This window comes from Eubalaena glacialis, chromosome 2 (genome assembly GCF_028564815.1).
Source record: "Eubalaena glacialis isolate mEubGla1 chromosome 2, mEubGla1.1.hap2.+ XY, whole genome shotgun sequence".
NCBI lineage: Eukaryota > Metazoa > Chordata > Mammalia > Artiodactyla > Balaenidae > Eubalaena > Eubalaena glacialis.
The window spans coordinates 5591590-5605795 of NC_083717.1; the positions used below are offsets into that span (position 1 = coordinate 5591590).

At 37.2% G+C, this 14206-nt stretch overlaps 1 protein-coding gene across 1 annotated transcript in view; it reads left to right on the plus strand.

The window, feature by feature from the left end:
• CUBN (cubilin) overlaps nt 1–14206 on the plus strand; it is a 266365-nt gene that overhangs the window by 39158 nt on the left and 213001 nt on the right. Inside the window, exons 18-22 of the mRNA XM_061178156.1 lie at nt 6939–7083; nt 7311–7489; nt 10732–10897; nt 11246–11462; nt 14005–14135. Of these exons, the coding sequence (XP_061034139.1) occupies nt 6939–7083; nt 7311–7489; nt 10732–10897; nt 11246–11462; nt 14005–14135 (838 nt within the window). The remainder of the gene's footprint in view (nt 1–6938; nt 7084–7310; nt 7490–10731; nt 10898–11245; nt 11463–14004; nt 14136–14206) is intronic.

The window sequence follows — 14206 nt, forward strand, 5'->3', positions numbered from 1 at the left end:
AAGAACTAAAAAAATGGGAAAGTGGGAGAGCACAGTAAACTGGAACACTGAAGATCTGTCTTCCCTTGGAATCTGGGGGGGAGGGGAGGCGGGGTGCTGCACAGCTCTCCCACGTCCCCACAGGTCTTTAGATGAATTCAAATTCACAAAGTACTTCCTTTTGCTCTTTGTTAGGCAGTGAAGCTATTCAGCTCCAGCCTTGGGATTGGGTGAGAGAGGGCTGTGACTTCTGGCCTGCCTGAGCACACTTGGAACCCTCAAGGGGACGTGTTGGTCAGAGTCTCATGACTGTGATTCACAGAAAAATTCTTAAGGATATAAACCCAAATGGCAGAGAAAGAATAAGACCTCTGACAACTGAAGCTGGAATGTGGCTGCAGGAAGCACACTCACCAGAGTAGCCTGAGGAACATTGCTTTCCAGTTAAGCACACGTTGGAATTAACTTCAGTTCAAAGAAATGTCTTTCTAGAGATGGCAGAAAAAAAGGGGACATGGTTAGATGTTCAATACTTTGCATTCTTAGCATATTGGATTTGGAGTTTTGGCAGAGACTAGAAACATTTGGTTAGTTTCTTAGCACTTTTGTTGTCAACACAGTTTTTCCAAAATTGCTCTGCCATCCTGATGCTTTTTAATGAAGTGATAAAATGTGCTATTGCTCAGGTGAAATTATTCTACAGATTGGCATGGTGGGGGCCAGGAGATAGACCGAGGTGGTAGAACGACCTAGTTTTGGAGTTGTGAGGGATCGTATAGCGTAGATCCTTCCTGTGTGTAAAGGAGTTGCATGTTTACAAACCCCATGGAACAAGTGAGACGGAGAGCAGTGAGAGAGAAGAGGAAGCTATGGAAATCGGGATAATCAAGAATGCTCCAAACTACTGGGGCAGATCGAGAGGATGACCCATGCTCTCTGGTATAAATGAGAACAATATTGCATGAAAACATGACAAAGGACTTCAACTCTCTGTTTTACTGAAGGCATGATGTTTAACATCAGTAAGCCTCAGTTTCCTCATCCATAATAGGAATAGTAATACTACTACTGTTTACAGAAGGATTAGAAGAGGTCATTCACTCATTTATCTATTCATTCTCTGACTATTTATCAAACAACTTGGATGCCAGGCACTGTGTTGGGGATGGGTATGTAAAACACAAGAGATATTAAACAAGTAAGCACACAACTACGTAGTTTCAAGGTGGGAAGAGTATTGTGAAGGAAAGAAAGTATATGAAAGAAAATAACAGGGCTGATGTCTTTAGTTGAATGGTTAGGGGTAGCTTCCCTAAGGATGTCATATTTTGAGTCTGAAGATGAGAAGGGGTTAGCAATGCAAAGAGCTAAGAGAAGGAGGATTCCAGCTAGAGGTACCAACATAGCCTTAGACACTGAACTGAGAAAAAACATGACAAACATGAAGAATTGAAAATAGAGTAGTGCGACTGCAATCACAAAGGAGAGGAGGAGAGAAACAAGAGTTAGGCAGGAACTAGATCTTGTAGGGCTCTGTACATGGGGGTAAAGAAGTTAGCTTTGCTAAATGAAAAGAGCAGCAATTAGAACGTTCTTAGCACAGTGCCTGGATCACCAGGAATGGTTAGTAAAAGTTAACATGACGGTGATTCCGATGATGATGATGATGGGGAGGAGAAGAGAGGTGGAAGCAGGTGATATACTGGAGTTTGCAGTCATGTAGGAACACACTTCTAGGTAAAACTAGACCTGTAGTCCTGATTTGAGAAAAAGCAGATTTTTAAAAAAAAGCAGATAAAGGATAAATTTACTCTATTGATAGATATATTAGAAGCACCACTGTTTCCAGAGGCATAAAAAGCTTTAAAATTTTAACTGTGAAATCGGAAACATAATAATGAATAACGAAGGATAATAACCTAAGAAAATAATTTTTAGTCCCTGTGTGGCTTCTCTCATCTCTTACCCCTCACCCTTTAGTCTCTCATTTGGAATGGGGCCACATTGCCACCCCCCTTCCCCCCACCCCGGCTTCTGTGTACCCAGATGAACCCAAGGCTGGTCTCCAGGATCAAGTCTTTGTTTAGCTAAGGGGCATTTCAACCCAACGCTCGCTTCACAAGAAGCCACATGTTAAACATTACTGTATGGTAAGGTTCTGTTTTCAGCTCTTGGTTGGACCAAGCCTAAGTGCCAACATATTTCGTTTGCTTTGAATTATGATTTAATACTTAATCAAATTTTTGAAATTGTTTTATAAAAACAAATCTGGATATGTAGCAGATATGAACAAATGAGCACATATATTAAGTCCTGGCTTTAGGACCTGATCCATTACAGATGTTAAAGCTTACTTCTGACTGGGCTTCAGATACACCTAAAATTTCAGATAAACTGTGTTTTCAGCCCAGTTAATTTTAGCTCTTTCTACAGGACATGGCTCTTTTATAAGAACTATTTTTCATTAAAAAAATCTTTTGTATGAGTAGTTTGTCTTCAGGAACTAGATCCATCTGCTGATGTAAAGATCAGAAGCATTTGGGCTATTCCATAGGGTTAAAAACCATGGGTCACAGATTATAAATTGGATCTCTGAGCCTGAAACAATCAGTGTTTGCTGAATGAATAAAGCAAACAATGAAAAATCTGGGCCTGGTCCCCAGAACACTGGAATTTGGAATGGTCCTTGTCATTTCTTTGCAAATGTGATCCACAGTAAAGAATGAATTTGGTGTGGTGATGCAAGTGACCATGGCATGACTTCAGCTGACTTCTTAAGAAACAGTACAAACCAGGCTGAAATATGAGTCATCTTTCTTGATTACACCGCAGTAACAAACAGTCAATAACAATAAAACAAATCAAAAGCTATAACAGAAAATTTCTGTGGCTTACAACGACATATGTTTATTCTCCACTGGTGTTAACATGCTAGTCTGGTATCAGTGGCAGTTCTGCTGACCTGGCCCCTGTACCATCTGTCCCTGGGACCCCAGCCCTTGGTCTTGTGAGAGCAGAAAGGAAAAGACGGCTGAATCATGCAGTGACCTCCAAAGCTTCTACTTGGAAACTGCACATCACTTCTGCTCACATTCTTTTGGGCAAAGCGAGCCCTGTGGCCAAGCCCAGAGTCAATGGGAAGGATAAATATTAAATCTCCATAGGGAGACATCACAAGTCACAAGGCCATGAGCTTGTGAGATATTCAGTCTCTTTCAGGAGGAAGTTGAATAATTAGGAAAAACGAAAGAGGTTTTTGTCTTCGCTGAGGGGGCGGAGGCATGCAAATTTACAAGCCCTAAGATGGTGAATACAGGATGCGCTGCCGCATGATTTGGGGTCACTTTAGAGCACTGAGGGATTGTGGTTATAGTATTGCCATGCCTGGGATCCAGGGAGAATATAGACTTTCAGAATTAATAAGGTTTCATTTCCACCGAGAGAGAGAAACATAGCCAAAATCAATTGTACCTTCTAGGTTTAAAGCCCTTGAGCCCTATAAGTTCCTCTTAAAACATTTGGACTGCAGCTGCCTTTCTGCTTGCTGAAGTCCTTGAATTTCATTAGTGAGGCCCAGGGGAACGGCCTGCTTTCGCTTGCTCTGCTGCTATTTGGCTGTTTTTCTTCCTCCTTGTCATCTTCTAATGGGCAAAATAGAAAAGAGAGACGTTCGCTACGGTCTTAGCAGAAGCGAATGGCACCCCAGAGGGTTCAGGAGGAGGAGGATATCTTACTCCATGTTTCATGCTTTCTGGTTTCCCAGAACTGTAGTATGCCTGCATCTCTAACAAAAATTGAACCATCATACCACGCCTTCAGATTAATGAATCAACAAGCGTCTGTCAGACACCTATTTGCAAAGTTCTGGGTTAGATGCTGAAGGTGATATGGAAATTTTCTCTTCCTTCAGAGATTTGCTGTTTGGTTGGAGAGCTATGTAGCGTAACTTTATGGCTGTGTGTGAAATTTGCGTTACAGCTCATAGAAAGGAACTGGTTTGGGATGAGTCAGTGGAGAGGCATGCGATTTCCAGTGTCTGTGTAAGACTCTATCATATGGCTGTACCATGATTTATTTAATCACCCTCCTATTATTAGACATGTGGAATATTTTCAATTCTTGTGTTTATAGAGCATACTCTGATGTGGAAGCTTGTGTGTCTTTGTCTGCATCTTGAATGATTTCCTTATGACAGAGTGTGAGAAGTGAAGTTACCGGGTCCAAAACTATGAACATTTCCAAGACTCCTGACACATACTGTCCAATTATTTTCCAGAACTTTCTACTTCCACCCAGTTGTGCATGGGAGTAACATGTTACCATATCCCTACCAGCTTTGAGGTTTGTACTTTTACGCTCTTCCCTTTACTGCCCATTCCCTTTGACCTGGATATTCTTCCAAGTTTCAACTTAAAAGTTACTTCTGCTGAGAAATATTGCCTAATTCTCTGTAGGAGTTCAGAGTATTTGGTTAAGTCAATGGTTCTCTACACTTTAAGACCTTCTTATATCAACCTTATGCTATTCTGAAATGAAATTCATAGATAATATCAGCTCACATTGTATACATACATTATATAAATAAAAATAAAATTGTAAGTGTAAGATTTAGGAGAAATAAAGCAAAGTAAGAAAAAAAAAATTATGGCAGTATGTTCAAAGCCTAGGCAAGCTGCGCTTGAAGACAGAATGAAGTCGTAATTTGTTTGCTCCCTAAACCCTATCAATGCTGCACTAAAAACGCAGGCTGACATGGCTATGTAGGTTGGTGAATTTTCTGAAATGGTGACCAATTCTTGGCAGATTTCCAGGAGAGAAAAAAAGAACTTCTTTTGATTTACACTCTACTTGTAATCCTGGAAAATCTGGTGTGTATTAGAATTGAGCAAAAATATTTTGCATTTGGTAGATAAAATAGAGCTAGATTTTACACTTACAACTGTCACTGCCTTGAAGGTCACATAGGAGATAGGAGAATCCTCGTTGTGTGTGACTGTCTCTCACATTTCAGGGTGTTTAGTATCTTTGGTCCCCAGCCACTAAATTCCAGTAGCGCCCCACCACCATCCTGTTAATAATGAAAACAAAACCAAATATGCCTCCACGGATTTCCAAAATGCCTAATTGAGGTACCTGTGGAGAACCATTGTGTTAAGTAGTAAGAAAGCACTCTCTACTTCCCCGAACGTGACACTCATGCTTTTGAAAAAAAAGTGCTTGCTTGTTGTGAGTTCCTTGTTGCTTGTTGTGAGCAGTGACTGTCTTTCACAGCAGTATCACCAGTACAGGCCCTGGTGTTTGCTGATGCCTTGAAGATGTTAGTCGAGGGAATGGATTAATAGGTGGATGGCTAGCTCTTCCAAAAGAATTCTGTAGAACAAAGGTAGTATGAATATCCATGGAAGAATTCCTGATTTGAGTGAGGAACTTCAAAAAGGTCAAGAATAACAATAGCTATTCTTCAGTCCACCTTTTCTAGTACTAGGCATTTCGCTAAGGAATTCACACGTTTGTTTCATCTGCTTCCTCCAACTGCTTGAGTTTGGCTTAGATTTAGTAACTTGTTCAAAGTTATTAAGTGTGGAGGTTTGTAAGTGACAGAGGTGGGAATTGAATCCAGTTTACCTGACTCTGTAGACCATGCTCATGGCCACCACACTATAAGATACTGACTATTGATTTAAAATAGGTGGTCTTTATAATATGAAGGAAATTTTCTTTTGCTCCTGACTTTCTAAGAGTTTTGTTTCTAATAAATAGGAATGTTAACAAACTTTTTGACATCTATAGAGATAAATAGTTTAGCTTATTGGATCTATTGGTGAGCTTAATTTATAATTTGAAAGTTATTCATAGTGAGGTGGATGGAACTATAGTCTGTCATACAGAGTAAAGTAAGTCAGAAAGAGAAAAACAAATACTGTATGCTAACACATATATATGGAATCTAAAGAAAAAAAAAAGGTTATGAAGAATCTAGGGGCAGGACAGGAATAAAGACGCAGATGTAGAGAATGGACTTGAGGACACGGGGGCGGGGAAGGGTAAGCTGGGATGAAGTGAGAGAGTGGCATGGACATATATACACTACCAAATGTAAAATAGATAGCTAGTGGGAAGCAGCCGCATAGCACAGGGAGATCAGCTCGGTGCTTTGTGACCACCTAGAGGGGTGGGATAGGGAGGGTGGGAGGGAGACACAAGAGGGAGGAGATATGGGGATATATGTATATGTATAGCTGATTCACTTTGTTATAAAGCAGAAACTAACACACCACTGTAAAGCAATTATACTTCAATAAAGATGTTAAAAAAAAAAAATATATATATATATAATTTGAAACAATCCTTGCATTACTCTTATCCTCATGTTTTATTTGATATATAAGCCTAACAATGGAGAGAATTCATTTTTCTAGAACCGTGTTTAGGATTTTTGTATCTATATTAATAGATGAGATCTACCCATAGTTTTCCTTTGTATTATCTATGTTGGGATTTGGTGAGATGGTTCTGAGAAAAATTATTTGGGAATTGTTCCATGTTTGAGGGTTCCTTAGAACAAATTATATATGGGAATTATCTTTTCCTTAGAAGTTTAATATAACTTACCAGGTAGAGCATCTTCTAGGAGTTTTTTTGGGGGGAACTAATTATTTGTATTATATTCAATTTTATCCATGGCTTATTGTCTATTCAGATTTTATTTTTCTTCTCCTTGAGATAATTTTAGTAATTTATATTTTTCTGGAAATAACCATTTCAAACATTCAACTACATTAACATAGTGCTGTACATAGAATTATCATATTAAACAAGTGTTTCAGTATCTGTGTATTTGTATCATGTTTGTCAGTTTTAATTTTTTGTATTTGTGCTTATTTTCTTTTTTTATTCCTTTTCTTTATTGATTAGGATTCTTGATTAGGATTACAGATCAATTTTATTCTTCTGTTTAGGTTCGAGATGATCAAACCTTACTTGGAAAAGTCTGTGGCAATGAAACCCTCTCTCACATTAAATCCATTACTAATAGTATCTGGATCAGGCTTAAAATAGATGCTTCTGTTGTAAGAGCTAGTTTCAGCGCTGTTTATCAAGTCGGTAAGAAAACTTATGCCTTAATTTTTAAATGTCTCATTTGCCTGATTGTAACATTTTCATTTCTTGAAATAACTGAGTAATTTTATGTCCTCCAGTGGTAAGGGGAAAATTCTAATAGTAGTGTTACATTCCATTATGTCCTTATGCAGAGTGAAACTTTGCAGTAAAATGGAGGGCAACAATCATTTATCTCTGAACAAACACTACTATCATTTTCATACTTACAGCTTGTGGAGGTGAATTAACTGGAGAAGGGGTCATTCGCTCGCCCTTTTATCCTAATGTGTATCCAGGAGAAAGGATCTGCAGGTGGACCATCCACCAACCCCAAAGCCAAGTGGTTCTCCTCAACTTCACTGCCTTCGACATGGGAAGTTCTGCTCACTGTGATACAGATTATATTGAGGTGAGAGTAAAACACTTTTGAATATTTGCACTTGATTGGATATTATTAAAAATATTATGTCACGTTTTCCTCAAATCAGTTACATGAAACAAAACTAGTTTATAGGTGCAAAATCCTCAACAAAATTCTAGCTAACTGAATCCAGCAGCATATAAAGAGGATTATATACCATGACCAAATGGGATTTATCCCAGGAAGGCATGGTTGGTATCTGTCCAAAAATCAGTCAATGTAAAATAAAATAAAGGAAAAATAAACACACCCACATAGTTACCTCAATAGATGCAAGAAAAAAAAAGAAAAAAAAAAAGCATTTGACAAAGTTCAATACCTTTTCATGATAAAAACACTCAACAAACCAAGAATAGAAGGGAACTTCCCTAATCTGATAAAGGGCATCTATAAAAAAACCCACAGCTAACATTATATTTAGTGATGAAACACTAAATGCTTTGCCTTTATGGTCAGTAAAAAGACAAAGATGTCTGTTCTCACCACTTGTATTCAACATTATACTGGAGTGGAGCAGTGGGGCGGCCTCTGGGTCTCCTGGCCCTTCCCAGACTCGGCTCTGGGCTGACAATGCCCCGCGGCCACGTTAGGGGTTCCCTCTCGGCCGTTTAGGGAGGGCCGCCGGTGCCCTCAGCTGCCTCACCTGGACACGAAGGCTGACCTTCTTGTCTTGACCACGAAACCAGGAATAACCAGATGACACGAGTTAGTCCCTCCTTTCAGAGGAGTGACCTGCCGTTGCTAGAAACCGCAAGACGGTTCCTACACTGATGGGGGCCCAACCCCAGGAGACACTAAGTGAAAGAAAGCAAAGAGTGGAAAAACGTGTGAGGATGTGCATTGTTGGCAGGTTTTGGGTGTTTTTTTTAAAAGACCCACGAGGGTAGAGATGCCCACGAGCTCGCACAGGCAGAGTCCCAGCCGAAGGGCCGAAACGGGCGGTGAGGAAGGCAGTAGAGATGGGAGGACGGGGACGGGGACAGGGGCGGGGGAAACAAGTCTGGGGATATTTGAGTGTGTGATCTAAACACACGAAGTCCTTTTAAGAGGTTATCACATCATAAAGCGAGAAGGCAACGTTAAAAAAAGAAAAGTGGGCTTTTTCAGCTGGAACCATGATAGTTAATAGATTCATGAGATTGAATTTGTGAGGATAAAATTTTAAAGGTCAGTACTGTAGTATCAATATTTGCTGCAAAGGTTTCGAATCTATGAGACGACCTGAGTCGTGAAAGCGAGATTGTTTTTGTTTTTGAGGGGAGGGGGGGGGCCCGGCAAACAGAAGGCGCTCAAGCCCCATTTGTTGAATGAATAAATAAATGCCTTTCTGCTACAAGCAAAAAAAAAAAAAAAAAAAAAATACTGGAAATTCTAGTTAGGACAATTAAGCAAGGAAAGGAAATAAAATGCATCCAGAATGAAAAGGAAGGAATACAATTATCTCAATTCACAGATAACATGATGTTGTATGTAAAAAATCATAAGGAATCTATACACAAACACACACACACATAAACTATTAGAACTAATAAACAAATTCAGCAGGTTGTGGGATACAAGATCAAAATATGAAAGTCATTTCTTTTTTATATACTAGCAATGAACAATTTGAAAATGAAATCAAGGAAACAATTCCATTTACAATAGCAAAAAAGAATAAATATTGAGGAATATAGCTTTAAAAAGACATGTAAAATTTGTACTCTGAAAACTACAAGATGCCACTGAAGGAAATTGAAGACCTAAATAAATAGAAAGACATCTCATGTTAATGGATTAGAAGACATAATATTGTTAAGACGGCAGTACTCCTTAAATTTATCTAAAGATTTAATTCAATCTCTATCAAAATCCCAGTGGGCATTTTTGCAGAAATTCACAAGCTGATTGTAAACTTCTAATGGAAATGCAAGGGAACCAGAATAACCAAAAGCATTGTTGAAAAAGAACAACATTGGTGGAGTCACACTTATGATTTTAAAACTTAGAACAAAACTATAATAATCAAGACAGTGTGTTATTCAGGTGAGGTTAAAAATATGGAGCAATGGAACAGAATAGAAAATCCAGAAATAAATTCATACTTTTATGACCAATTGATTTTTGAAAAGGGTGCCAAGACAATTCAATGGGAAAAAGTAGTTTTTTCAAGTGGTGCTGAATATGCACATGCAAAATCATGGAACTGGACTCCTTCCTTATACCATACACAAAAATTAACTCAAAATGGACCATAGACCTAAATTTCGTAGCTAAAACTATGAAACTCTTGAAGAAAACATAGGAGTAAATATCTGTGACCTTGGGTTAGCCAAAGCCTTCTTAGATCTGACACAAAAAAATGCAACAAAAGAAAAATTGGACTTCATCGAAATTAAAAACAAATAATCTAATTTTTTAAATGGGCAAAGAATATGAATATATATTTCTTTAAAGAAGATATACAAATAGTCAGTAAACACATGAAAAAGCTGCTCAACATCACTAATCATCAAATACAAATCGAACCACAATGAGATACTGCTTCACACCCGCTAGGATACTATAATCAAGAAGTCAGATAATAACAAGTGTTGAAATTGGAGCCCTTTTACACTTACACACTGCTGGTGAGCATTTAAATGGTACAGCTGCTTTGGAAAACAATTGGCAGTTCCTCAAAAAGTTAAACGTAGAGTTATCATTTGATCCAGCAATTCCACTTCTAGGTATACACCGAAGGGAAACGAAAATATACATCCACACAAAAATTTGTACATGAATGACTACAGTCGTTATTCATAGTAGCCAAAATGTAAAAACAACCTAAACGTCCATCAATTGATGTGTATTAATAAAATGTGATATATCCATACAGTGGACTATTATATGGCATTAAAAAGAAATGAAGTAATGACACATGATACAAAATGGATGAACTTTGAAAACATTATGCTAAGTGAAAGTAGCTAGTTACAAAAGACCACATATTGTATGATTTCATTTATTTGAAATGTCCAGAAGAGGCAATCTTATAGAAATAGAAAGTAGATTAGTGGCATCCTGGGGCTGGGGTTTGAAGGGGATGGGGAGCGGCTGCTAAGGGGGATAGAGTTTCTTTCCGGGAGACTAAAATATTCTAAAATTGATTTTTACTATACTAATAAACATTTTAGAAAAAATTATTTTTGAAGCAGTTTTCCAAAATAAATATCTAACAAAATAAATTTGAACATATCTTTTTTACTTAGATTGGTAGCAGTTCCATTTTGGGTTCTCCTGAAAATAAAAAGTATTGTGGCACAGACATACCTTCGTTTATAACATCCGTGTACAATTCTCTTCATGTCATATTCGTGAAAAGTTCTTCTGCTGAAAATCATGGTTTCATGGCTAGATTTAGTACTGCGGCTTTGGGTAAGAGATTGACTCCCCTACTTTGCCTCTTGGGCTTGTATCAGAATAAGTGAACAATGGAGATAAATTATTATAGAAATTTAATCTACACTACAGATGTGTAGTCATCTACACTGTAAAAATTTTAAAGTACACTCAAAGGCAAAGAAAATATATATATTTCCTAATCAGCACGTCAGTAATTAATTTATGTCTATTAACAAGAGAAAAACTAGGTTATCTTCAGTGATATAGAAGGAACCTTTTTCTTTTTGACCTTTTAAGAGGTTATGATCAGATTATTTTATTTGAAATTATTTATTTGTTGGTTACTTGTTCTGATAATTATTATTATTTTTATTTCAACAGCATGTGGAAAAGTTCTTACAGAGTCAACAGGAAGCATTCAAAGTCCTGGCCATCCAAATATCTACCCCCATGGTGTCAACTGTACCTGGCACATAATAGTCCAACCTGGTCACCTGATTCTTCTGAGATTCAGGGAATTTCATCTGGAGTTTCATTACAATTGCACAAAGGACTATCTAGAAGTTTATGACACAGGTTCTCAGACATCTCTTGGGAGGTGAGATTATTTTGTTTTTCAATTTTTAACACAAAAACTTCCTGCTTTCTTGCACTCCTGCTTCAGTGATGGATTTAAAGTCCATCATGTTGTGTTATAAAAACCAGGTGAGATCAACACACTTCTCAGTGACCATTTCTACATCACTACTCACTACTCTGTAGCCTTGGCCATTAGTAATTACCTTTTGGCATGTGGATATACCCATGAAGCCATCACCAAAATCAAGATAATGCACATATCCATTACCCTCACACCTTCTTCCTGCTCATTACAATTCCTCACTTTTGCTCCTCATCCCTAACCCCAGGAAACCACTAAACTGCTTTCTATCACTGTAAATTAGTTTGCATATTCTGGAATTATATAAAAGTGGCATCATTCTGTATGTACTCATTTTTCATCTGAGTTTTCTCAGTCAGGCTAATATTTTGTTGAGCTCCTTGGACCTGAGGGTTTACAGTTTTATGAAATATGAAACATTTTGGACCATTAGTTCTTGAAATGCGTTTTCTGTCTCCCCTCCCCTTGGGACTCTGATTACATGTATCTTAGGCCATTTGATGTTGTCCCAGAACTCACTGATACTCTCTTCATTTGATTTTGTGTCTTTGTTCTCTGTGCATTTCATTTTGGAAAGTTTCTATTACTCTGTATTCGAGTGCACTAATCTTCTTTTCTACAGCGTCTATCTGCTATTAATCCTACCAAAAGCATCTTTTCATCTCAGACATGGTAGTTTTCACTTCTGGAAATTCATCTGGGGCCATCTTTTATATCTTCCACATCTCTACTTTACACATTAATTTTTTTGCCTCTAGCTTCTTAAATTGGTGGGATACAGTTATAACTATTTTTATGTCTTTGTCTGCTAATTCAGTCCTCCGTGTCACTTCTTGCTATGTTTAGATTGATCAATTTTTCTTCTCATTATGGGTCATACTTTCCTCCTTCTTTTCATGCTTGGTAATATTTGATAGGATGACAGACATTTTCAATTTTGTGTTTGTGCACTGGACACTACTGTATTCTTGGGCTTTGTTTTGGGATGCAGTTAAGTTACTTTGAAACAGTTTGATCATTTCCAGTTTTGCTTTTAAACTCACTTGTCTCCTGTCTCTGAAGAATCATTGTCCTTCACTGCTTGATAGCCAGTGTCCTGAGAGCCATTGTTCTATCTATTTTTGTCCAGATTTTCAGTTGTTTCAGATACAAGATTATGTAAATCCAGCCCTTGTTATTACGTCTTTGTTGGAAATAGATATCTCCTGATTCCTTTTTCCCCCTTCTTTTTGTATTTCATTTTCTTTTTCCTCATCCATTTTTTAAACATTTTTCTTTATCCATTATTTCCTTAAACTTATTTTTTCCCCCAGTTTTATTCTCCCTTTTCATTTTTTGATCTTACTTGTCTTAATCTTTAAGTTTTTAAAATTCCTTCTTTTGTTCTTTTTCTTTTTTATGGTACTTGACTTGTAATCACTGAAAAATACATAATTTTTGATGAATGACATAAACTACAATGATCTAGTCCAAATTTGGCAGACATGGGCATATAGAGAGATATTTAGAATATTAATTAATTCATCTACCTTTGTTTTGATCAAGATATTAAGTCATTTTTAACACTGAAATGGTATTATACACCTTTTCCTTTTTCTTTTATAGAAATTAACTCATCCATTTCCCATATTTAATACTTTGTCTTATTTTGGTTTATATTTTTTCCCCCTGTCATTCCATTAAGTTACTTTTACCAAGTGTTCTCTGAATTGAGATTTCTATTTTCTAGCCACTCCTTCTTATAAATGTTTCTCTAGATAAAAGCTCACGACATAATGTCTTTTATTACAGTTCTACTTTTAGCTTTACTACAAGAGTTTTTCTGAGTAAAATTGTTTTCTTCAGCAAAAACTTGACATGGTTTAGTAATCAAACTCTTACCTCTGCATAGGCCAGCTGAGTAAAGACAATAGATTCCACCTGTATAAGGCTTACTATTCCAGGCACTGTTCTAAGTTCTTTATATACAGTGTATTAACTCATACAATTGTCAAAACAACTCTATGAAGTAGGTGGTGTTATCCACCCCATTTTACAGATGGGAAAACTGAGGGATAGATGTTGAGTCCTCTGCCCAAAGTCATAAAGCCTCTAAGAGATAGAGCTGACTCTAGAGTCTGTGCTCTCTGAGTTTATAATACATGGTTTTCCTTTGTTGCATGTGTTGATTACATTTCTATTAATAAGTTCAGTAATGTGCGGTATGGTGACTCCTATAGCTTGTAATTTCTAATTTCATTGAACTTCTGTTACAAGTCACACAGCTAAGCACATACATAAAACCATCTAAAGGAAGTGATCATGAGTTGGATGATCTTTAGCAACTTTGTAAATGGTTTGTGCTTGAAATATACTTGTTTTTTAAGGTTAATAGGGGATATTATTGTTGTTATTTTTTTTTATATGTCCTAATTTGGGGTACATCATTTCAAGCATACTGAAAGTTTTTAAACCTGTGTTCTTTCTTGGTTTCAAATAGATATTGCGGAAAATCCATCCCACCCTCTCTTACCAGTAGTGACAACTCATTAATGCTTACATTTGTGGCTGACTCTGACCTTGCTTATGAAGGCTTTTTAATAAACTATGAAGCAATTGATGCATCAGCAGGTAATAAAATAGCATTGTATGCTTGGTTTCACTTACTCCATTAAAGAATAGTACTGTGAGAATACTTCATG